This window comes from Ictidomys tridecemlineatus, chromosome 1 (genome assembly GCF_052094955.1).
Source record: "Ictidomys tridecemlineatus isolate mIctTri1 chromosome 1, mIctTri1.hap1, whole genome shotgun sequence".
Classification (NCBI taxonomy): Eukaryota; Metazoa; Chordata; class Mammalia; order Rodentia; family Sciuridae; genus Ictidomys; species Ictidomys tridecemlineatus.
The window spans coordinates 211,154,144-211,177,624 of record NC_135477.1 but is presented as its reverse complement, the minus strand read 5'-3'; the positions used below and the strand labels follow the sequence as shown (position 1 = coordinate 211,177,624).

The window sequence follows — 23,481 nt, the reverse complement described above, 5'->3', positions numbered from 1 at the left end:
GGAGCTTCCAAATCCAAGAGAGAACTTACCTATCATTCCCAAGTGCAGTAAGAAGACAGTGGCCATGACGTTCCCAGCAGTCCCCACACCCGATTACCTGCCGCCCCCAGGAGTCTAGAAGGAAGATGCCTTAGACGAATTAAATTTAGTAGAACTTATGTAAGCAAAAAAAAGTAGAACCTGGCACTCCCAGAACCAGAATAGGTGCTGAGAATACCCAACAATGTGATTAGACAGCATTTATTGGAAAACAGAAGTGAGGCAGGTAAAATAATTGGTTACAGCCTAGTGAACAACCCGTCAATTGGGCACAGCTTATCTAGTATTATTTATAGCTTAATCAGTTAATTGGTGACAGGGTATCCTGCAACCAGCCAAGTCTTAGTTACTGTGATTAAACTTCCATATATTGCTTTGGTCTGTTGAAGACAGTGTGAGTGCTCAGTTCAAACCCCTGGGCCCCTACATAATTTTATTGAATACTTGTATGCAGATAAGAACTTGAGAAAGGGAATCTCTGTGATGAACCAGTCCAGTATGCTTAAATGTTGCATATAATTATATTTTTTCTCCTCACATGGCTTTAAAAAAGTCCATTAATATGGTAAAGCTCAAAGCATCTTACAAATATTCATCCTGCTTCAATAAGCACTGCCCAGAGTTAGCTGTCAGCAGCTGGATGCTGAAGAATGAAGATGTTTGCAAGGCCTGCAGCAGGCACTTTGCAGCTACAAAGATCACATGTCAGGTTGGCATGAACACATCCTCAAGCACTAACCTGTCTAAATAAAAATCTTTGCCAGAAAATCCTGTCCTTTCGGAATACATAGCTGTGTTAAGGGTCCCATGCTGAAATAATTTTCACGAGTAGAAATGTATTGACTTCTGTTGGGATCTGAAGCATTTCCTGTAGATTCTCCCCTGTAATTTGTGTCCTCCAGTTCCATTGGGGATCCTCAAACCAGCTTTGGCTACCTCTGTCTCAAGAAAAAGGAAAAAGTGACTCACAAAAGCTGAGCTTGATCATTTGCATTCCTTGGAAAAACACTGCCTTCTTTTGAGTACCTGTGGTTCTCAGGATCCTTGACTTCTTATTGTTTACCCCAAAGCAACAATTCTTTTATTTTTTTTCCTTATTGCCTATAGTTGGAAAATACATTGAAGGAAAATTCAAAATATAGCAAGGAGAAAAGTTCTCAAATTAGTGCAACCCCACCAGCCACTCTGTCATTGTTTAATATTTAGGTATTATTTATTTTGCTGACAAATGAAATAATAATGAGCATCATGTTTAGTAATCTGCTCTTTTGCTTGGATATTAAAGCAAATATATTTCAATGTCTGTAAATATATTCTGCAATGTTATTTATAATGGCCATATGGCATTTCATTTTATGATTGTGCCATATTATTTTCTCGTGTGTGTGTGTGTGTGTGTGTGTGTGTGTGTCTATACTAGAAAACCTCAGGCACAGATGATGATGATGATGATGATGAAGATTATCTTACTCTTCAGCTCTTGGCACATCAACCATGACTAAGGTTCATTTAATTTATCTTGATATTGCCTTTTGTCCCCAACCCCCATATAACCAGCAACAATATTAGTGGTTTATTTTTCTGTTTGAGTTCTTTAAAAATATATTTTTATACATTGTTTGTATACATGCCTTTTTAATTTATGTAGGTGATCATGTTAATACATCATTTTGGTTTTTGTTCCTCCCTGAAACTCTGTATGTTAAATTAAATTTGCCTAACACTGACTCTGTACATCAACAAACTGCAACCTTACTAAGAGTATATCCATTTAACAGATCACTGAGTTTTAGCCAATTGCAGCTGCTGAGCTGCAGCCAATCACAGACTGTGAGCAGATCAGACTACATCCGTATGAGGCAGATGCCTCAATATACCATGCCTAAATAAGGCAAATACTGAGCTATAACCAATCAAGTGGTTTCTATATGTCACTTCCTTTTCCTATCTATGAATAAATACCATTTGGCTATATTGCTGGATGGAGCTATATGAAGTTCCACTGGTTCAGAAGCTGAGTGTGATGCAAACTGGTAATCCCAGAGACTCAGAAGGCTGAGGCAGGAGGATTACAAGTTTGAGGTCAGCCTCAGAAACTTAGCAAGACTCTAAAACTAAACTTTAAAAAAAAAAAGAAAGAAAAAAATGAAACTCTATTGGTTCAGGGTATATCCAATACATGAATCCATCTTTGCTCAAATAAACTCTGTTAACTTTAAATTGTCTGCAAAGTTTTTCTTTAATGTTTAAGATTCAGTTGTTGTATCAAATCCATTGCTTCTAACTATGTGTTTTTCATCTTCCCTACTTTATCCACTCACTTTCCTAGTGATGAACACTCAAATTGCTACAAACTTCCCCATCCTTAAATTATGCTGCCATGAATTCTTGCGACATACCCTCCACCCCATATTTGAGGATCACATTTTAATTTGTCAGATTAGGCCTTATATGGTCTTAGGAGGGCTATATCAGTTTAAACCTAAGGCATGCAGTTCCCCACCTACACTATTATCCAGCTTTCTCTTTTCCGTCAGTCTGGTAGATATAAAAGTTCATTTCATTTTAATATGCCTTTATCTGATTATTAATTGCATTGACTTGTTTATAGTATTAAGTTGTTCCACATAAGAACATTGAATCTCTCCCTACTTATTCAGAGCATTTCCTAATTTATTTAATCACTTATTTCTTGTTGCATATTTAGGTTGTTACTAGAGAGGGAAAAGGAAAATACAAAGGAAATAGTTTTCCAAGCTATTTAGAAAGCCCATGAACCAACATGAAGGGAGAAGAAGGAGATGGGTGGGTGTCTGGTGGCCACTTGTTTTCCCCCTATCTTTGCATGATCTAGTACCATATCTTGAACAGTCAAGTGCTCAGGGAAAATTAAAGATGAGGAGGGTGCGAGGTGGGTCTTTGATGAGCTTTGCTGCTTAATCTTTTTTTTGTACTGAGGATTGAACCCAGGGGCACTTAACTACTTGGCCACATCCCCAACCCTTTATATATATATATATATTTTTTCCCATTGAGACAGGGTCTCACTGAGTTGCTTAAGGTCTCACTAAATTGCTGAGGCTGGCTTCGAACTTGTGATCCTCCTGCCTCAGTCTCCCGAGCTGCTAGGATTAGGGGCACATGCCACCATGCCCAGCTGCTGCTATATGTTTCATGAGAAATAACAGCTTTTAAATACCATCCATAAATCAAATGCTTTCATTTTAAAGTCTCATCATATTCAATAACTGATTTCAAATCATAAACAGCTAGCATGGCATGAGAGTGGGAAGGACACAGGTGGAAAGCAGGGTGGTTTTAGGAGAGTCCTGTCGCCTGGCAGTGATGGCAGAAGACACAGACTACCTGCCCAGGATGTTCCTGGGTTTGAGGGCTCCTTAGTGCTGCTGTCCCAATTTCGTTAAGAAATAACCTCTCATGGGATATGGAATTACAGTGTTTGGGCTGATGGAGTTTAACAAGCTTCTGCTGCTGTTTGTTGTTAAGATTAAGGAAGGATGTTATATAAAATAATTTGGTCAAGAGTGCAAAACCAACCCAATAACTAAAGTTGGGACATAGGCAATTGTTTTGTAAAGAATTCCCCAGGTCATTCTGATAATCAGGTGGGCTTGGGAGCCACACTGAGCTAATCCATCTCCCTATGGCTTGCAGGCTACCTCCTGCTATGTTGGGCAAATTGTGCTCTTTTTTCCCTCCTCATTCTGGGGATAGAATCCAAGGCCTTGGGCATAATAGGAAAGTGTTCTACCATTGAGCTAAACCTCAAGGCTCTTTTATTTTATTTTAAGACAGGGTCTCATTAAGTTACTCAGATTGGCCTTGGACTTGTGACCCTCTGGCCTCAGCCTCCTGAACAACTGGGGTTATAGGTGTGTGCTATCACGCCTGGCCTAGAATTCAGATTCTTTACACATCAGGCCATTGACTCCCCAGTCTTTTCTGCTTAGAGCTAACCAGCTAATGTTTTGAAATCAGTTATTGATCTGATAAGATTTTAAAAAGAAAGAATTAATTAAATACAGATTGTATTAAAAAGCTGTTACTGCTCATGAAAGATTAAACAGCAAAGCTCTTCAACATTCTGAGCAGAAAGAAAACATTGTCAGTTACCCCTCTTGTACTCTATACTAACAAAAGAAAACATTAAAAAGCCAGTTGTATACTTTTAAAACTTCAAAATTGCAATCAACGTTTATCAGAGAGTTGGACAAGTAAGAATGACTTAAGAGTTTCCTGTTTTGAAAATTTTCAGATAATGCCTGTGTTTGAGGTTGTGCTGTGCTCAGTTAATAGCAGTGGCTGCTGGCACAGGAAAAGGTATAATTCTTCCTCAGATTGTAAGAGTTGCAGCTCACGCAGAGAATCCTCTGTGATGGAGGCCAGTCAGCTTTTATGGACTTCAATGCTATTTGCTTCAGTACACTTTGAAATGCAGGGTCAGCTCGCTGAGCTACATCATGCAATAATAACACATTTTTATAGGAGTAGCTTGTCAGAGCAGCAACAACACACAATACATAAAACCAATAAACACACTATGTCTACAGATTCTATCCTAGTAACCAGATAAAGCAATAAAATTGACAGCAGCCATCAAAAAACTCCCTTTCTGACTTTTTGGAGGTGAATTTACTGTTCCTTGAAACAGAGGAACTGTCACAAAGCCTTAGATCAGTGTGCAGTTATGGGGCAGCTAGTTGTATCATATGGGAGGGAGCATGGTGATCAATGAAAGCAGGATGAACAATTATGCCTTTTTAACATCTGAGACTTTGCTATCTTTAATGTAATGCAACCTGCATCAGAATTTTTTCTACAGAATAGTTTTGTTTTTTTTCAAGTTACCCATTAAATATTATAGTGAAGAGTATGGCTAAGGGGTGGTAGGTCAACAATTAATATTTACCATCTGCAGCTTAAAGACCTAGGACAGGAAGGAGATCACATTGACAGAATACCTAGGAAACTAATGGGTTGGTGTTGTCTAAGACCAAATTCTTAGAATATGGATCTTCCGTGGGAGAAATGCATTTGAAGTCAAATATCACAAGATGAGAGAAGTAAGAGGGATACATGTATCACTAAGAATAAAAATGGATTTTACTGGAGTCAGTCATTTGGCTGGAAATCCAGGGCTAATCTTAGTCTGACAGAATCTCCACATCTGGAGGCAAGGCACAAGAATCCACTTCTTATCCTAGGTTGCCCTAGGTTATTCTGGTGAGAAATATGTGGGAGGCATAGGAAATATTGGAGATGTCAACTGAAGCTAAAGGTTGGTATGTCTGGGCATGGAGATGGAAGTAGGTGCTGATAAGGGTTTAGGAGTCAGAAGGCCAGCAAATGTCAGCAATTACTGAAAATATATTGAGTCCTTATTTTGTCCCAGGCGCTTGTAGGACACCATTGGGTAAAGACCCTCATGTGCAGCTTACATTCGGGGGTAAAAAAGACAAGATAGACAAATTAAAACAAATGAGGATGATAATCCTATAGCTGATTAACCATAAAGATGATGGAGCTGTTAGAGAGAGCATTGGGTGTGGCCTAATTTGGTTTGGAATGACCAGGTCAAGGAAGAGCTCCTTCAGAGGAGCCGATACTGAGATCTCAGGGATGGGAGGGAACCAGTCATTGGGAGACGCCCTCAGCATCTTCCAGGCAAAAAAGGAACAATCGAGAAAGCCTGTAATTCCTGAGCCCCCAAGAGGTTCTTCCATTGCTGTTCCCTTCCTGTCCAGCTTTTCCAGGGAATGAAGAAGAAGCAAAGAGGATGAATTCCCACATTCCATGATCATGTCCCACTATTATGCCTTTAGTCTAAGGGCAAAAAATTTCGGATTGGATATTAAAATTGATCAACTTTTACTTTGATAGCCAAGCAGAATTTCAGAATGATACTCTCTTTGACCTAAAAATTGATAGTAGAACTTAATAGAGCCCTTGTGCAGTCACCCTTTGGTTTCTATAGAGGATTGGTTCCAGGACCTCTCACAGATTCCAGAATCCCCAGATGCTAGAGTTCCTTATATAAAATGGCACAATATTTTCAGATAACCTACACACATCTTCCCATACACTTTAAATCATCTCTAGGTTACTTATAAACATCCCAAACAATATTAGTACTATGTAAACAATTGTTGTGCTATATTGCTTAGGGAACAATGACATGAAAATTTTCTGTGCATATTCTGTACACTTGGAGTTTTTTTTTTTCAAATATTGTCCATCTGCAGTTGCTTGAATCCATGGATGTGGAGGAGGAGGAAGCAGGCTATAAAAGCAGCAGCTGAATACAAGAGCTCCCAGCAAGCTTGTCCAATCATCCAGCCTCAGAAGGGCAAGGCCCAGTTGAATGGGACTCAGTGGGCCTGGGGAAGGTCTCAGTGTTGACACTGCCACCTTCTTCATCCTCTTTGTCTATTTGTACTCAATGACTCTGTCCCGTGTCTATTGCTGGCACGACCTTCACTGACACCCTCAGCCTCAACAGAAACTGTCACGAAGCCAGCTTTACTGTGTTCCTAACTAGTTTTCATGTAAGCATGCTCTCTGAGATAAATAGATGTTTGAGGACCAGTCTGGGAACCAGTCACCATTTATCTCATCATTCCATGGGAAAGAGGCTTCTGAGGACTAGATACCTAGACAAGAAGAGCATTTTGGACCGCAGCCCATTACTAAGTGAGATCTACCACATAAAAGCCAGAACACCAGACAGGTAGTGAAGGTGAAGGATGGAGGTGAATAAAATCCTAGACTTCAGGGATTAAGGGGTAAAGGAATGGTTTTTTGTTTGTTTGTTTGTTTGTTTTGTTTGGTGTTTTTTTTGTAGTTATTTTCATTCCAGAGGCATTATCAAGACCTAGAAACCTAAGGACTTAGTAGATTAATGAGATCTATTTGAAAGCACAATTAATTTCTCAGTCCTTTAGATTCTTTTTTTGTTTTATTTTGTTTCATTTTTTGATACAAGAGATTGAACCCTGGGGCACTTAACCACTGAACATCCTCAGCCCTTTTTGTTTCTTATTTTGAGACAGGGTCTTGCTTAGTTGCTGAGGCTGGACTCAAATTTACCATCCTCCTGTCTCAGCCTCCCAGGCCACTGGGATTACATGTGTGCATCACCATGCCCAGGTTGCGTTTTTCTCTTTTTTCATTTAAAATATTCAATGAGACTTTGCCCTGGACTAAGTTTTCCAAATGGCTACATTATTGAGAATTTTGACTCAAGCACAATGACTGAGTTATGGGAGAAAGTACAAGTGAATAGGGTTGGCCTCAGCATTGCCAAGTTATGGGGATGGTGATCTCCTTCCAGGGATGAGGTTCTGTGAGGTCTCTGAGTGAGTGGAAGGCAGGTGGCATTGCCAAGGCTCCCTCCCCAACTTCAGTCATTTTCCATGGGAGGAAATAAATGGTAAGGTGCCTCCCATAGCAGGGTCCTCTGGCCCCAGTCAGTTTACCTGCCATGAAGGACTCATAAGGGTAAGAAGCTCAAAAAGACAAAACAAAACAAAAAAACCCCAAAACAACACAAAACAAAATTAAAGTAAAAAAGTAAAAAACTTAAAATGCACAGTCAATCCCAGCCCAACACCAGGAGCTGGTCTGAAGAGTCTGGTTACCCACATCCAACTATTTCTCCAGTTAAGGCAATTGTGCCCAACACGTTCTGTTTGCCTTCTCTAGAAGCCTTCAGCACTAAATGTGTTGGTATTTCCACCTGAGAAAGAATTTAATTGCGAAAATGAGTAGAATGGAGACCAGGAGAAAAAATACTGTTAGAAATAAAATTCCCACGGGGGTAATTCCACAGGACAGCCGGACATCAGACAGTTGAACTCCCTGTAGTGATGGGGGATTTGCGCACACAGTCTCCTCCAAGTCCTCGAGTTTTTGCAGGTTTTCTTTGTACCATGTTAAAAAGTGAATGTTTGAGCACGTGCAGTCCAGGGGATTGTGACTTAAATTAATAGTGCTCTGCTGGGACAAGATGGAGAGGAGATGGGGTGAGATAATGCCAATAGCATTAGCGGCCAAATTGAGGTAGATCCCCTTAAGATGGCTAAGAGCATCAATGCTATTTGATGTCAGATTATTGTGACTTAAGTCTACGTGACTCATTTTATCAAGGCTGTGGAAGGCCTGCTGGTCTATGGACAAGAGGTCACTGGAGGATAAAACCAGAATCTCCAAGCTTCCCACTGTCTGAAGTAGGTTGTTCTTCGGGATACTCCCATCTTGAAAATGATTCCCCTGTAAGTTCAGATGCCGAAGGTCTGGCAGGCCTGCTAGAAGAAGCTGATTGCTGGTATCAAGGAAGCTATGAGAGAGATTCAGAATCTTCAGGTGATGAAGGTTTTGGAAAGGACTTTGTGGTGCACTCACATGTAAGTGGGTAAATGACAAATCCAAGATCTCTAGCTGAGGACATGCTTGGAACGCCTCCCTCTGAAAACCAATGAGCTCATTGTAGCTCAGGTTTAGACTTTGCAAGTGGGGAAGATTTTTGAGCTGCAGATTGCAGCAATCAGAAGCTTCTATGCCGCTGTGGCTTAAATCGAGTTTCTGAAGATTCTCTAGTTTTTCTAAACAGCCAGTACCGAGGTGAAGCTTCTTCATGTTGCCTTTGACATAGAGGTGTGTAAGGGAGGGGAAATTGGCAGCATTGATTTGACACAATTGGTCAAATTTATTTACGTTGAGAACTAATTTCTTGAGTGAGTTCATACCCTCAATCCCAGAGGGTAATTCTTGCAGGTGAGTGGCCGTTAGATCCAGATTCTGGAGTTGGGCAAAGCATCGAAACGTGGTGGAGGAGAAGTCAGAGAAATGATGCTTTTGCAGGTTGATGCTCTCAACAGATGTGTCACAAAGACCCTGAAATGTGGCTGAACTTAGATATTGGTTATCAATGTCCTCAAATGTCCCCAACCAGAGAGATTGAATAGTAGAGTTCCGTAGACCACTGAATATGACAGACAAGTCACGAGTCCCTCCAAAGTTCAAGCTTTGGAAGAATTGTGAACTGAAAGCCCCAGGCTCAATGCCTTTAATGTCATTGCCATTGAAGTTAAGACTTAGGTTGGTGGCCTGCTTCAGAGAGTTCACATCTTCTCTAGAAAAGTAGTGTATAGCATTATTCTGAAAATCCAGGACTTTCAGATTCCCTGCTGGGAAATCATTTGGGAGCTTAATGGAAGAAATATGGTTGCTCCCCAGATGCAAACTTTCCAAGTTTTCCAGATTGTGAGGTGGGATAAACTCAAGACTGGATATTCCTGTTTGAATTAAGAACAAATGCTTCAGTGACTTGGGCCCGTTAAATGCTGTTTCTGCCATGAATATCAGAGGGTTTCCAGTTAATATCAGTGTGCTCAACTGATGATGGCTTTGAAAAGTGTCATCATGTATCCAGTTAATCTGGCACCTTGAAAAGATAATTGTATTTAACAATGATTAATTAGAAAAAAAGGGAAAATGCTGTCACCACATTCCCAAGGCCATCTTTTGTATACCAAAAAACACTATATGTTATCCAACACAAAAACTTTCTTCCATACCCACAGATGGCCTGTCAAGATAATTAATGAATAGCCCTAGTACTGAGAGCTCTGATTTGGAATTTATTCCAGATGTCTGTCTTTCCTATTTAGATAGAACACTCAGAGGTTTCTATCTGTATTCTAAGGAACAATTAGTGGTTTGATTTTTTTTGTAGGCAAACCCAAACTGTGATTTATTATATTAAGTAATATAAAATGTGCCATATGTAATGTATAATAGATAATACATGGTATGTATTTATCCTTGGCATCCTTGGCAAGTTAAAGCCTATTTTGGGGGAAGAAAGAGTTGCTGGGGATTGAGCCTATGCCCTTACACATGTTAGGCATGTGCTACATGCTACACTCAGCCTTCCTCTTTCATCTATGAAATACAAAAATAATGACTATTTTGTAGAATTATTGTATGTCAAATGATGTATGTAAAAATGCTCCATTGAACTACAGAATGCTAGAAGTTAAGAGAAATCCATCCTGGTACTGCATCTTAAAGTACTGGATTAAACACACACACTTACACACACACACACACACACACACACACACACACACACACACACTGATAGTTTCTGCATCTAACTGCAGAAATGGGTGGTAATATTAATTGGCACCCCACAGAGGTGATTGTAAAGATCAAACAGTGTTATGGGTGTGTGCTTTCTTCCACTTTGCAGAAACTCAAGTGGAAAGACACAAGTGGAAGTCATTGAACTATTGCAGGGGGTGCAGAAGTCATGAACATGTGGGGCCCCTTCCCCCACTCCACACACACACACAAGCTGCACATTCTTCTGTTTTCTTCCCTTACTTTCTGGTAATACTTTTGTCCACTGATTCTGCCACTAAAGCCAAATAATGGAACTCTTTTTTCAATTAAAAAAAAAGAATTAGGAGGTATGTGTGTTTCTCATGACTTTTGTTACATGCAATTCACCTAATAATAGTCAACTGTGTTAAAATATAGTATAATATGGTGTCTGATTCAGTGTAGAATTTATTTTCACTTTTTTTTAACATTCCTTAGAACTTCTTCAATGGTACTGCTGATGCAGCTAGTTTGAAAACAACTCACTTTCCTGTCCATTGATTGTTGTTTATTTAAATTACATTTCACTTGCATTAAAGTATTTCAGATGAAGGAATAAATGAAAATACAGAATAAGCAGAGTGTCCCTGTGCCCCAAAAGAAGATCCTGGGGACAATTCAAATGCAAATTTTGTTTCTTCTTAAGTAAAACATCAAGAGTACACAGGAACTCAGATACATACCTGGTTAAATCCAAAAAAGTAAGATCTATGAGTCTGCTGAAAGTTGTATTTTGAATTGTAGGCAAGAAATTAAAGCTGAATTCCAAAAATTCTGTTGTGTTTGGTAGGGTGTCAGGAATTTCACTGAGACCTAAATTTTCACAGTTATATGTTTTGTTGGCTTCTTTCTGATGGGAGAAATAATGTAAATTAATATAGGATTTAGAGATTTGATTGACTATCTAGAAAAATTAGACACATTTTACCCTTTGAGCAGCAATCCCACTTTTAGTAATCCTTACCAAATATACTCTTGCAGAAACACAACATGAGGGCCTGGGGTTGTAGCTCAGGGGTAGAATGCTTGCCTAGTGTGTATGAGGTGCTGGGTTTGATTCTCAGCACTGCATAAAAATAAATAAATAAATTAAAGGTATTGTGTCCAAGTGCAACTAAAAAATATATATAAAAACATGATTTTTCCATGATATTATTCATTTTATATATATATTTGTAATAGCAAAACCAGGCTATCTATCAATGTGGGAATAATTGACCAAAATATGATACATTCTCAAAATGGAAACCTCAGCAAGAATGAGAAAGATCTGCATATATTGGTAGGGAGTGAGATCCAGGACATGGTGTAAGGTGAAAAAAACAAAGCACCAAACAGCGTATGCAGTGTATATAGCATAGAGTATGCTAGGTTTTCATAACAAGGATACTTGAGCTGGGCTCAGTGGTGCACACATGTAATTCCAGTGGCTTGGGAGGCTGAGGCAAGAGGATCCTGAGCTCAAAGCCATCCTCAGCTTCTTAGTGAGCCCCTAAAGCAACTTAACAAGACCCTATCTCTAAATAAGTGCTAGGAATGTGGCTCAGTGGGAAAGTGCCCCTGGGTTAAATCCCTGGTACCAAAAAAAAAAAAAACAAAAAAAAAAAACCCAAATATTATCGTATTTTTGGAAAGAAACTATGTCTAAAAAATCCAGTGATCTTTAAGAGGACAGAAAGTACCAGATAGAGGAATAAAAATATAAATAAGATTCCTCTGATTATACTTTGGTTAGTTTTGATTTGTAATAAATAGAAGTGTTTGTTTCATCTTGAAAATAAGCAATCAATATTAAACTGGCATCAGAAAAATAGGACAATGAGACATTATTCACTTTCTGACATAGTACAATATGAAGTACACAGAGCCACCTATGCAGTATTCTTGCCAAAAAGAAAGTAATTAACTTGAATTCAATGAAGACTTTAGGTCTGCTTTTCACAAGTGATATGACAGATTTAAGCTAATGGTAGCAGTTAATCAAATGCAAAAAGTGGCACATAATAAAAAACATCTTTGTTTCATTAGTATGTGAAAGAGAGAGAAAGAAAGAGAAGAGAGACAGCTTTAAAAAAAACACAAAGTGGTACAAAAGCTACTTAAGAGATACAACCAACAAATAACAGACTAGGCTTTGTTTAGATTATGACTCAAGTAGAACAGTTAGAAAAAGACATTTTTAGATAATTAGAGACATTTAAATGAGATAGAATTTGATGGTGTTAAGAAATTATGAATTAGCATCTGCATATGAGAGAAAACATCCAGGCTTTTGTTTTTTGAGATTGGCTTTTTTCACTTAGCATGATATTCTCCAACTCCATCCATTTACTGGCAAATGCCATAATTCCTCTCTTCTTTAAAGCTGAGTAATATTCCAATAAAAAAAAGAAATTATGAATTTTGTTAATGTTAGAGGCCTTATGGTTATATTCAATCAATGTTCCCTTTTTTTTCTTTTGAGATGCGTATTTAAGTATTTAGATTTAAAATGATGTGATGTTGGGAATTTGCTTTAAAATACCTGGCAAAAAAATGATAGGAGGAGTGGACAGATAAAAAATTAGTAAGTAAAACGGTGATGTTTGCTGGATGTGGAGTGATATTTAGGTGGAGGTTGCTTATCCAAAATTAAAAATCTTAGCCTAACAAGGTAAAAGTTGGAAACAGTTATGATGGTGGGATCATAATTAATCTGGATGACACTTCATCATGGAGGGTAAGGGGGCACCTAGGAAGGGGCATGTCTTTCCTGTGGAAGCTCCTAGGTAAGAAAGAAATGATCTCCAGGACAAATGCCCCTTGGAGGCCCCAAGAGATGGGCGCCAAGGACCATGAACCAGCTCTTAGATGTCTCAGGCCCCAGGTGACTTCATCCATCCTTCTTGTCCTTGCCCCTCCTGATCATACCTAGGCTTCCTAGAGGCTCCTCTGAGACTGCCCCGACTGCAAAAGATCTACCCCACCAAACTCCAGATCAGCTGCTCTCCAGATCAGTTGCAAAGAGACCTGCTTAGCTGGAAACAGAACTGAAAGTGTTCTTCTTTTCCCTGAATCATGAGGCTCAGGATGTTGCCATTTTAATCTTTTTTTTTTTTTTTTTTTTTGCTTTTCTCTAATTTCTGCTTAGTTGTGCGTTTTTTATAGCAACAGTGAGCATGTACATCTATAAGAAATCACTAGTTTCCTTCAATATTGTGACAATATTATAGTTGTCACTGATGAAAATGCCATATTTATATTTCCTTGTAATTCATTCTTCATTCTTATAGACCCAAAGTCCTCTAGGCACTGCTGCAAATCTATATAATGTCCTTGAAATGCACACTTTGCATTGGAAACTTGGATTTAACTGACTGGTGAGGAAAAAAATATATATTTTATTTTGCTATACTGTCCTTGGTGGCCAGACAACCCAGAAAGTATGTGTATGTGCAGCTGCAGTCCCTATAGTTGCCATGGTGCTGATCAGCTTGAAGGAGACAATTTTCTTTTCTGGTCTCCATTGGCATAACTGATTTCATATACGCTTGGAGAAAGGGGACTTCCCCCAATTCGTCTTGCTCTATTCTGACCCTACAGCAAAAGTCTCAATGCTCGCAATTCCTTCCTTCTACTGAATATGCAAGTGCCCCGTGACACCTAAATTATTCCATGTCTCAGCCTCTTGTGTGCTTTAGTAAGTACTTTATTGAAATAATGTGATTCAGAAAATCGAGAATCCAGGAGGACCCCTACTGAGCCAGTGGCCTGAGGGAACAACTAGGAAAAGGAAAAGTTAGTAAATGAAAAGATCTCTTTTACCTAGCAGAGAGCTAGGGCCCAAGGGTTACCAGCAGCCTGCCCAAAGCTTGTGCTTTGTAATCTCAAGTTAGGTGGAAATGACAATAAACTCTCTGCCCTTGATTGCCAGGAGAAAGAGGAAGTGACAAGAAATGCAGCTAAGAGAATTTAAAAACCAAACAGATTTTCAGAAATGTCTTGGACTCACTCAACACACACATGGCCCTCCCTTACAGTTTTTGTAATCACAATTATACTGTCAATATTGGTATGATGATGGGATACCAAAGCACTACACACTCCAGAATCATGATTCCAAGAAGCATTGGATTATTTTTAGTAGACTGTATTTTTTAAGGTTGAAAGTGCATGTGTGTGTGTGCCCCTTGATTCTGAATAGGGGTGGGCATGGGACAGTTGTCATGAATACCAGGTAGCTTTATCATAGCTCTGCTGTTGCTGGAATAATGAGACTATTATTAGTCTCATTATTTTTGAATGGGAGTAAGATAGCATGAACTTTCACCCCTAAATATCTTATATGTCTTAAGGATATATAATCACAATGCTATTATCAAATTCAGAATATTTAATATTTAATGCTGATTCAATGTTACTACTAACATAGTATATATTCAAATTTTGCTACTTGTCTCAACATTGTCCTTTTCAATAATTTTTGTTTTTCCAACCCAGGATCTTATACTGTTTACATTTAGTAGTCATAGTTCCTTAGATTCCTTTAATTTGAGACAATTCTTTAGCCTGTCATCATGTGTTATGACACTGGTATCTTCTGAAAAATACAGGCTCATATCTAGCAAAATGTCTCTTATATGTTTCCTCATAGTTGACTCAGGTTATACTTTTTTTTTTTTTTGTAAAAATACTGTATCAGTCATGTTGTGTATTTCTCCCAGTCAAGATTCAGATTAAAACTTTCAGAAAGTTCTGATAGATCAGCACAGGGTTGCAGAACAGCAGAGTGACAATTCTTCAGTGAATGAAGACAGGATGCAGAAAAGGAACAGACAGCTTGGTCACTGCCAGCACTACATGCTTTATTTTTATATCCAGACAGACACAACCCACACTGTAGTTTCCCTGAGATCCACATGTCCACTTCCTACAAGCCCAGTCTTTTCTTTCTATAATTCAGTAGGTGGTCAGTTTCCAAAGTTGCTTTCTTATTCCTCTACTGTGGCTCGTGGCAATTGCAGACAGGATCCTTCTGACATAATTCCGGTAAAGCTGCCTGGTATTCATGACAACTATTCCATGCCCACCCGTATTCAAAATCAACGGGCATTTGCTTAGGACTCACTGTACCCTGGGACCTGTGCCAACCACTTTGTCTCCAGCTTGGTCTCAGAGCTGTGCCTTTTACCCGGAGCAAGGCTCCCAAGTGCTACATTTGTATTTGCAATCCCTTTTCCCTGCAGGTATTCATTTGCATTTTTTCAATCAGTATCTTATTTTGCTTCTTTCTGCAATGTATCTCTAACTCCCTCCCATCCCACTGTATTTTCTCTCTTTGCAAGTGTGGAAGCATTTTCTAATTTGGAACGCTTTGAATTCCACTCAAGTGCTTATTCCCACCTTTTCAGGCGTCTCATCTGCACTTGTCACATGCATGCACAAGGAGTCTGGGACACTGACCCCCAACCCTCCCTCTTCAATCACACCTCTATCCAAGAGAGAGCAGTTTGGCTGGTAAGATGAATCTTAGAGCAATGATTACTCTCTGAAAACAAAATAAAACAAACACCCCCAAGAAGGTACATCCCTAAAACTTTGGGCATTCCAATTATATGTCTATTTATTTATTTATCTTTATAATCAGTCCACTGGGGTTCAAGTCCCAGTTCTCAACACAAAATTCTGTTGCCTGGACATGTGGTTTCTCCAGCTGTGGACTGGGGATGATAACCTCATCTTGCAGCCTTACTATGAGGATTAAAATGTGTGTCAGCACTACAAGAAGTTAGCCCTTAATGGGATCTGCACAGCATCACATCATTATCTAAAGCTATTGGGAAGTTCTTGCATCCATAAACTTGGAGTAGCCCTCAAAAAGAGCTCTGCTGAGGACCCCTGCTCCATACCTAGGACTGAAGGACACTCTCCTACTGTGATTTTTGGGGAAAGAGAATGGTTAAGATGAGCCCATTTGAAATGGGGAGGCCTGCCTTCCCTCTTCAAGTAATTATTCTAAGTTGCATGTAAAATGTTCCCATGATCAAAATCCAAATCACTGAACACTGGATTCCTGCTACTCTTCATATTTGTCATCCTCTGAAGGCTTGGTCATGGCTATAATTTTGTTACTTACCTCTCTATATACATATATTTCACATTCACACACACAGAGAAAATATATAGCATCTAACAATGGAAGAATCTGTTTGAAAGGTTTGTGAGTGTTCACTGTAATATCTCTCAAATCCGTTGGTAGGTTTGAACTCCCATATATATAAATAAAATAAAGGTATTGTGTCCAACTACAAATATGTTAGTTGTAGTTGGACACAATACCTTTATTTTACTTATTTACTTTTATGTGGTGTTGAGGATTGAACCCAGTGCCTCACATGTGCTAGGTAAGCGCCTTACTGCTGAGCCACAACCCCAGTCCAGTTTAAACTCTTTTTAATCAAAAAGTTTTATTAAAAATTATTCCCAACTGCCACCTGGAATGCATGAAATATAGAAGTGGAAATAAATATGAAACAAATTCCTAGACAAAAATCACTGGATAATATCATCATAGTCTTGGGATAACCAAAATTTCTTAAACATGGACATGCAAGAAAACTAAAGGAAAAATGATACTTTGAGCTATAATAAAATTAAGAACTTCTATTTAGCAAAAGATACCATTAAGGGGAGTAGAAGGGTAAGTCACAGAGTAGGAGAAGATAAATTTGCATTCTCATATGGGATTTTTATTCACAAAACATAAACAATATCTACAAATCAAGACAGCCTATGAGAAAATGGGCAAGAGACTTGAACAGGCACCTCCCACACATAAAAGGGATTATGCAGGGCTGAGAATGTAGCTCAGTGATAGAGCTCTTGCCTAGTATGCACAAAGCTGTAGGTCTGATCCCAGACAAAACATACACACATGTAATGTAATGATTAGCCAAAGTATGAATATGTGCTCAAATTAATTATTCTTTAAGAAAACAAAAATTAGGGTTTAATCTCCAGCACCACAAAAGGAAAGAAAGGAAGGAAGGAAGGAAGGAAGGAAGGAAGGAAGAAGGAGGGAAGAAAGAAAGCAAGCAAAAATTAAATCTTAGGGAAATACTACTACCTTCCCATCACAAGGGCCAACACTTAAAAACAAACAATATAAAATGCTAGTGAAGGCTGGGGATGTGGCTCAAGCGGTAACGTGTTCGCCTGGCACACGTGGGGCGCTGGGTTCGATCCTCAGCACCACATAAAAATAAAGATGTTGTGTTCATCAAAAACTAAAATAAATAAATAAATATTGAAAATTGTGTCTCCCTCTCTCTTTAAAAAAATTAAAAAAATAAAATGCTAGTGAATTTGTGGAGCAATCGGAATTCATACACTTTTCCAATAAGTATAAATTGGTACCAACATTTTAGGAAACCATTTGAAATATCGAAGTTAAAATTATGATTACCCTATGACCAAATACATCCATTCTAAGACACACAACTTAATAAATATTCATACCTTTGTTAATTAAAGACAAGAACACCCAAAATAGCATCATTCATGACAGTCAAAAAACTACAAACAATGCCAATATCCATTAACAGTAGAAGTCATTAATAAATGGCAGCTCACTGATCAAACAGTGTGGTTCAGTGATGAACTTGAATGAATGACTGCTGCACACACCACCAAGGATTTGACGTTGAGCAAAAGAAGGTAGACAGACAAAAATAATGCACACCATGGGCTTCCACATTTATAAGCTCAAATCCAGGCAAAAAGAATGATGACGATAGAAGTTAGAGGACTGGATGCCTTTGGGGATTAGTGACAGGGAGGAGGCATGAGGAAGGCTTCCATGTACTGAGCATGTTCTGTGTTCTCATCTATGTGCTGGTTATATGAATATATTCACTTGGTGAAAATGCATTTAACCTCACACTTAGGGCTTGTATTTCGTTTCAACAAAAAGATTGCTAAACTCAAAGTGAAACAAAACCAAAACCTAATTTTCAGGATAAGTTAGAGAAGTTACTGGGGGTCAGTCTCATGAACACACAGTACGTGGTCAATTCTGCTTGAACTGAAGGGGAAGAAGAAAGGGGGAACAGAGAACAAGGGAAGGAAGGTGGCTAAAGTTAGGGTGATTTGAACTTGGGAAGGGGCCAGACCCTTACATCAAAGGCACACATTTCTTCTCCTAACTACTCCTTTCATCTCACCTGCAGCCTGGAAATCCCATTTATCTCTGTCTCTCCCAAGTCCCTCTGTAGTTTCCCACAGTGGTAAGGATTCTTACGTTATCACTGTGGGAAAATCAGCTTTAGAATCTGCTCCTATGTAGGGCTGGGAATGTAGCTCAGTGGTAGAGATCTTGCCTAATGTGCGCAAAGCCCTCACACAAGAGAGAAAAGTAAAAGGATATATAGATCCAGTGTTACTGGACACAAAGACATTTAAAATCAGAGTCTTTTTAGAGAAAGTAATACAGGAAGTCTGCTGCACTGGAAGATTTCAGTCTTGCCTGTTTTATTCAACACACGTCCAGGCTCTGGGACCTAGACCACTTCTGTGACCTTCATAGTACAGAAGGCCCCAGAACAGATGACCAAAGGACGGAGGTCCTCTCCGTATTGCTTTCCCCTCCTCTCTGCTACAGTGGGAGTCATTTAAAAGAACTGGCAACTCTGGGGCCTGATGTTCTCAATATGCATTTCAACCAGCACAGTATTTCTATGTGTTTTGCAAATCTCTCAGCAGTGCTGCCCTTCCTTGGGCTCCTTGTGGCCTTCAGAAGGGCAGATTGGCTTTGTAAGGATATAGGGTTTTGAGACGTGAACTGGTAGGTGTAATAGCGGGCATTTAAAATAGCCTGCTCCTGAATAAGCTAGAATTTAATGCCATATTATCCCATCTGAGGGTGTTGCAGGAGATGGATGGCACATGTCCCTGATGACCAAGGAGGCCATGTCCCCATTCCTATGCCATTATAGTGCCACTCACTTCTGTATGAAATTAACCTTCCTTCAAGGGAATGTATGTTCTCTTTCATATGCTGTGGAAGCTAGGGACAAAAAGAGGAAAAGAAAGATGGGGGCCGATGTCATGAAAATCAAAGGGAGATCAGTAGAGGGAAGGAACCAAGGAGTGGGAGGTGGGGGGGGGAAGGAGGGAAGTGCTGGGGAGAGATATGAACAAATCATAATTTGGGGGGCTGGGATTGTGGCTCAGCACTAGAGCGCTCGCCTGGCACTGGCGGGGCCCGGGTTCGATCCTCAGCACTACATAAAAATAAAGGTATTATGTTGTGTCCATCTACACCTAAAAAATAAATATTTAAGAAAAATTATAATGTGGGGATAAAATTAAAAATGGGGGGAAAAAAGAAATTGGCCTTCCAACACCAATGGTAAGGAGACAGCTTCCTCAGGTTTTGCCCTTCTGTTCAGAACTGAATTATGTCACCCCCTCACCCACAGCCTGTCTCCCGTATAAAATCATATGGTGCAATCCTAACCCTAGTACTTCATCAAGTGACCGTATTTGGAAATAGGGCCTAAAATAAGGTCACTAGGCTGGCCCTCATTCAGATTGATAGTGTTCTTATAATAAGAGGAAATCAGGACACGGCCATGCCCAGTAAGAAGACTGTGCAAAGACCCAGGGAGAAGATGGGCAGCTACACGCAAGAAGAGAGGCCTAAAGAGAAACATGCCCCACCGGGAACTTGATCTCACACTTCCAGGCTCCAGAACTATGAGAGAATAAGTTTCTGTAGTTTAAACCTCTAAGTCTGTGACACTTGGTTATGGGAGCCTGAGCAAAATAACATACTGTCCCAGCCTTAATTTCCCCTGGGCACTCCACCTCCTCTTGGTATGAGAGTACCCAATTCCATCCAAACACAAGGCTAACAAGTTTGTCTTCCTTCCTTCCTTCCTTCCTTCCTTCCTTCCTTCCTTCCTTCCTTCCTTCCTTCCTCCCTCCCTCCCTCCCTCTCTCTTTCTCCCTCTCTCTTTCTCTTCTCTCTTTCTTTCTTTCTCCCTCTCTCTTTCTCTTCTCTCTTTCTTTCTTTCTTTTCTCTCTTTCTTTCCTTCCTTCCTTCCTCCCTCCCTCCCTCCCTCCCTCCCTCCCTCCCTCCCTCCCTCCCTCCCTCCCTCCCTCCCTCCCTCCCTCCCTCCTTTCTTTCTTTCTTTCTTTCTTTCTTTCTTTCTTTCTTTCTTTCTTTCTTTCTTTCTTTCTTTCTTTCTTTCTTTCTTTCTGTGTTCATTTCTGTCCCAGGCTTTGTTCCAGGCCTGGCTTTGGTTTCTGTCCTTGTCTGGCAGGGCTTTGCTCCACTTACTCATCCTGCTCCTAATGTCCCCAGTGTCTGCCTCAGGGTCATCCTACACTTTGCCACTCCTGGCTCTTACTCTTCTTTCAGCCCCAGTTTCGGAAGGCAGCTTACCAACCCACTACCATCAGTATTCACTTCTGCCTGCAGCCCTGTCCAGCAGGCCACGTGGTGTTGGATGCTTGCCAGGGCCAGGGAACCTGGGAGGACACTTGGAGCCCTTTAGAAGATGGCCAGAGATGGAGGCTCATTCCCTTTCTCTCCCTTACCACTCCCTTCAAGAACTACCTACCGGTTGATAAATAGTGCTACGGTCCAAAACAGAAGGTGCAATTTGGCTCTATTCTGAGATTTGACTCCTGTGAGTTAGCCAAACAGATGGAGGGCTATCCAACCTGAGGAGAAAGCCAGACTAATTCAGAATGATCTTTTAAATGCTCTGAAACCTGGCAAGAGCCTGTCTTTACTAATCCTCATCCTGACAGCCAGGAAACCAAAGAACTGTCTGGACTGTTGGCCACGTGCCGGGATGTTGGACAACAGCTCCCCCAGGTAAAGAGGCAAGTTTCATCAGGGCTGCTGTAGTATCAGGGCCCTGTTCCTATCTCATGACTCAAGTGGGATCATGTGGGAGGAACTGCTAGAGGAAGAGGGAAATTCTCACTTCTTCCCCGCAAGATGCTCCCAGACCATCCCCTAGCTGAGTTCTTCGGCTCCTTTCTCATAATAAAGACAAACGTCTATAGATCCATTGGTCTTTTGGAGTCAGTGCATATTGAAATGCCAAGGGATCACATGCAGAATCTTGAAATTTTTAGAAAGTTTAATCTGGATAAAGACAAACAGTTTGGACTCACCTCAATGCACAGCTGATCCGAGGTGGAGCTGACTTCATGGCAGGCTGAAAATAGCACCACCAAAAAGCAGCAGATGATAAGGGAAGCCATCACAGGTCCAGGGCAGCCCCAGCTTTGTGAGATTACCTAATATTTGGAGCTGAGAAACTGAATCAAGCTATAAAGATCCCAGTCATTTGGCAGTTAGAGAGGTACCCAGAAGGGTGATCCTGGAACCAGAATTTCTATCGACTGCTCAGCATTCAGTGCCTCTGGGTTAAGAAAAAAAAAAAAAAAGGAAGTTCCTTTTGCATACCCACCATCTTTGCCAAAAATAACTGAGAACCCAGCCCTAGGATGAGGCTTTGCATTTCCTGGCAAACATGATATCAGTTGTGCAGCCCTCTGTGAGGTAGCTCCCACTGACTTTAAGCCAGCTGCCAGGGTTTGGTCAACTCCAACTGTCCTTCCCTATTAGAGAGGCTGTGGACACAGGATTCTGTAGTCACACAGGAGGTCACTTTGCTAGCTGTCGAATGAGTGACTAGGAGAGGTGGGAGGCAACCTGGCAGGGCAAAGTACCCTGTGGGAGGACCAAGGAGCTGTGAACTGGTACAGGAGGTGACAGATTCATGAGTATACCTACTTCTTGAGTTTCAGAAGCTGCTTGGCCCATCTCGTCCAATTCCACCTCTGATCTTTGACAGGTGGAGGATTACTCCACCTTTCGGCTTGACCTGGTGACACAGACCTGTCACAGCAGCTTGGGAGGATTCCCCTCTTGTTCCCTCCCAGCTGGCCCAGGTTAAACAGCAGCTGCTATGAACAAAGCAGCCAGGCCAAGGGCGAGCAGAGCTAAGGATGTCAGTCTTGGCTCAATTTCTCCTTAGAAATAGCTTGGAAGCACCAGTGTAATTACTCTCATTATGGTGCAAGATGTCATGGTGATTAGAAGAAGCCCAAGTTCAAGCATTTTCTCAGTGTACTGACTTTAGCTACCTTAGACCTTTTCTGTTCTCCACCTGTCTGGCATATAGGAGATATTTGGTGTTACTGTTCTCCCATTGCATTTCCAGAAATCCAGTTCTTAGCTTCAGAGTTCGTCGTGACTGGAGATATTACTGCTACTGCATTGTCTTACTAACATTAAAAAAGTGATTATAATAGTTACCTTTTATCGAGCTATTGTTAGATACCAGGCCAGCCTTTATCTTTAGTTTTTGGTACATTTTTATATACTAGAATTATTCTATGTGTGCTATAAAAGTGCTGAAATTTCCCTTGCTTTATGGTTGTAGAAAATGATGCTCAGAGAACTTAAATGACTTCTAGGATACTACACAACTCTATGTAGGTAGAGTAGGTTTTCCAATCCAGATGGTTTATCTGCAGAGACTGCATTTCTTTCTCCACAGTATATGAAAAATGTTTGTCTTCTCAAGCAGCTGAAAAGAAGGTGGGGTGAAGAAGATTCTTCATCTGAAGATTTTAAAGTAGATGCTAAAAAGTAGAGGGAGATGTAGAAGCTGCACAGTGACACTTTGCTGGGGCTACTATAAGTAATTAGGCTTTTGTGGTCGCCCTTACCTTGCCATCCTCATCAATAAGAGCACCTCTGCAGAAGCTGTTGGCAAAACACAGTGGCAAATGCAGAAGGGTAGCTATCACAGTGTGTGGGAAGAGCTGAGGACAGGAAAGGGCCTAGTTCTAAGCCTCAGATCCATCCTTTACTGAGTGGCCTCTGGCAAGTCATTTTACTTCTCTAAGGCCGTTTCCCCATTGGGAAAATAAGAATTGTAATTCTTGTTCTGCTTCCATCACAGGATAATTATGAAAATTCAATAGGACCATATATAAGAACACGCTTTTTTAACCTTAAAACCCTACGTAAACACGAAGCATGTGAAGCAAAGGCTCTTCTGAGTCTCCTGTTCCAATGTCATGTAAATATTACTCTCAGGAAATTGTCTCCTACCCCAGAGACATTGAAAAAGCCATATTACTTTCCTTCTTAAAGAAAGGTTTGATGGTTTGGTTACTACCATAAGATTTTGTCATTTTCTGAGGCCACATCATTTGCATATGATTTGCATGTGTTTGCATAATGGA

The 23,481-nt window shown here is 40.2% G+C and overlaps 1 protein-coding gene across 1 annotated transcript; it reads right to left on the bottom strand.

Annotated features, from left to right (window-relative positions):
* Positions 1-6,986: 6,986 nt before the first annotated feature.
* Positions 6,987-22,051, bottom strand: Cd180 (CD180 molecule). Its single transcript, XM_005319545.4, has 3 exons — positions 21,394-22,051; positions 10,908-11,074; positions 6,987-9,502 (listed from the first exon to the last, which is right to left on the bottom strand). The coding sequence occupies exons 1-3, from the start codon at positions 21,481-21,483 to the stop codon at positions 7,774-7,776; spliced, it is 1,986 nt and encodes a 661-aa protein (XP_005319602.2). The 5' UTR covers positions 21,484-22,051; the 3' UTR covers positions 6,987-7,773.
* Positions 22,052-23,481: the final 1,430 nt, after the last annotated feature.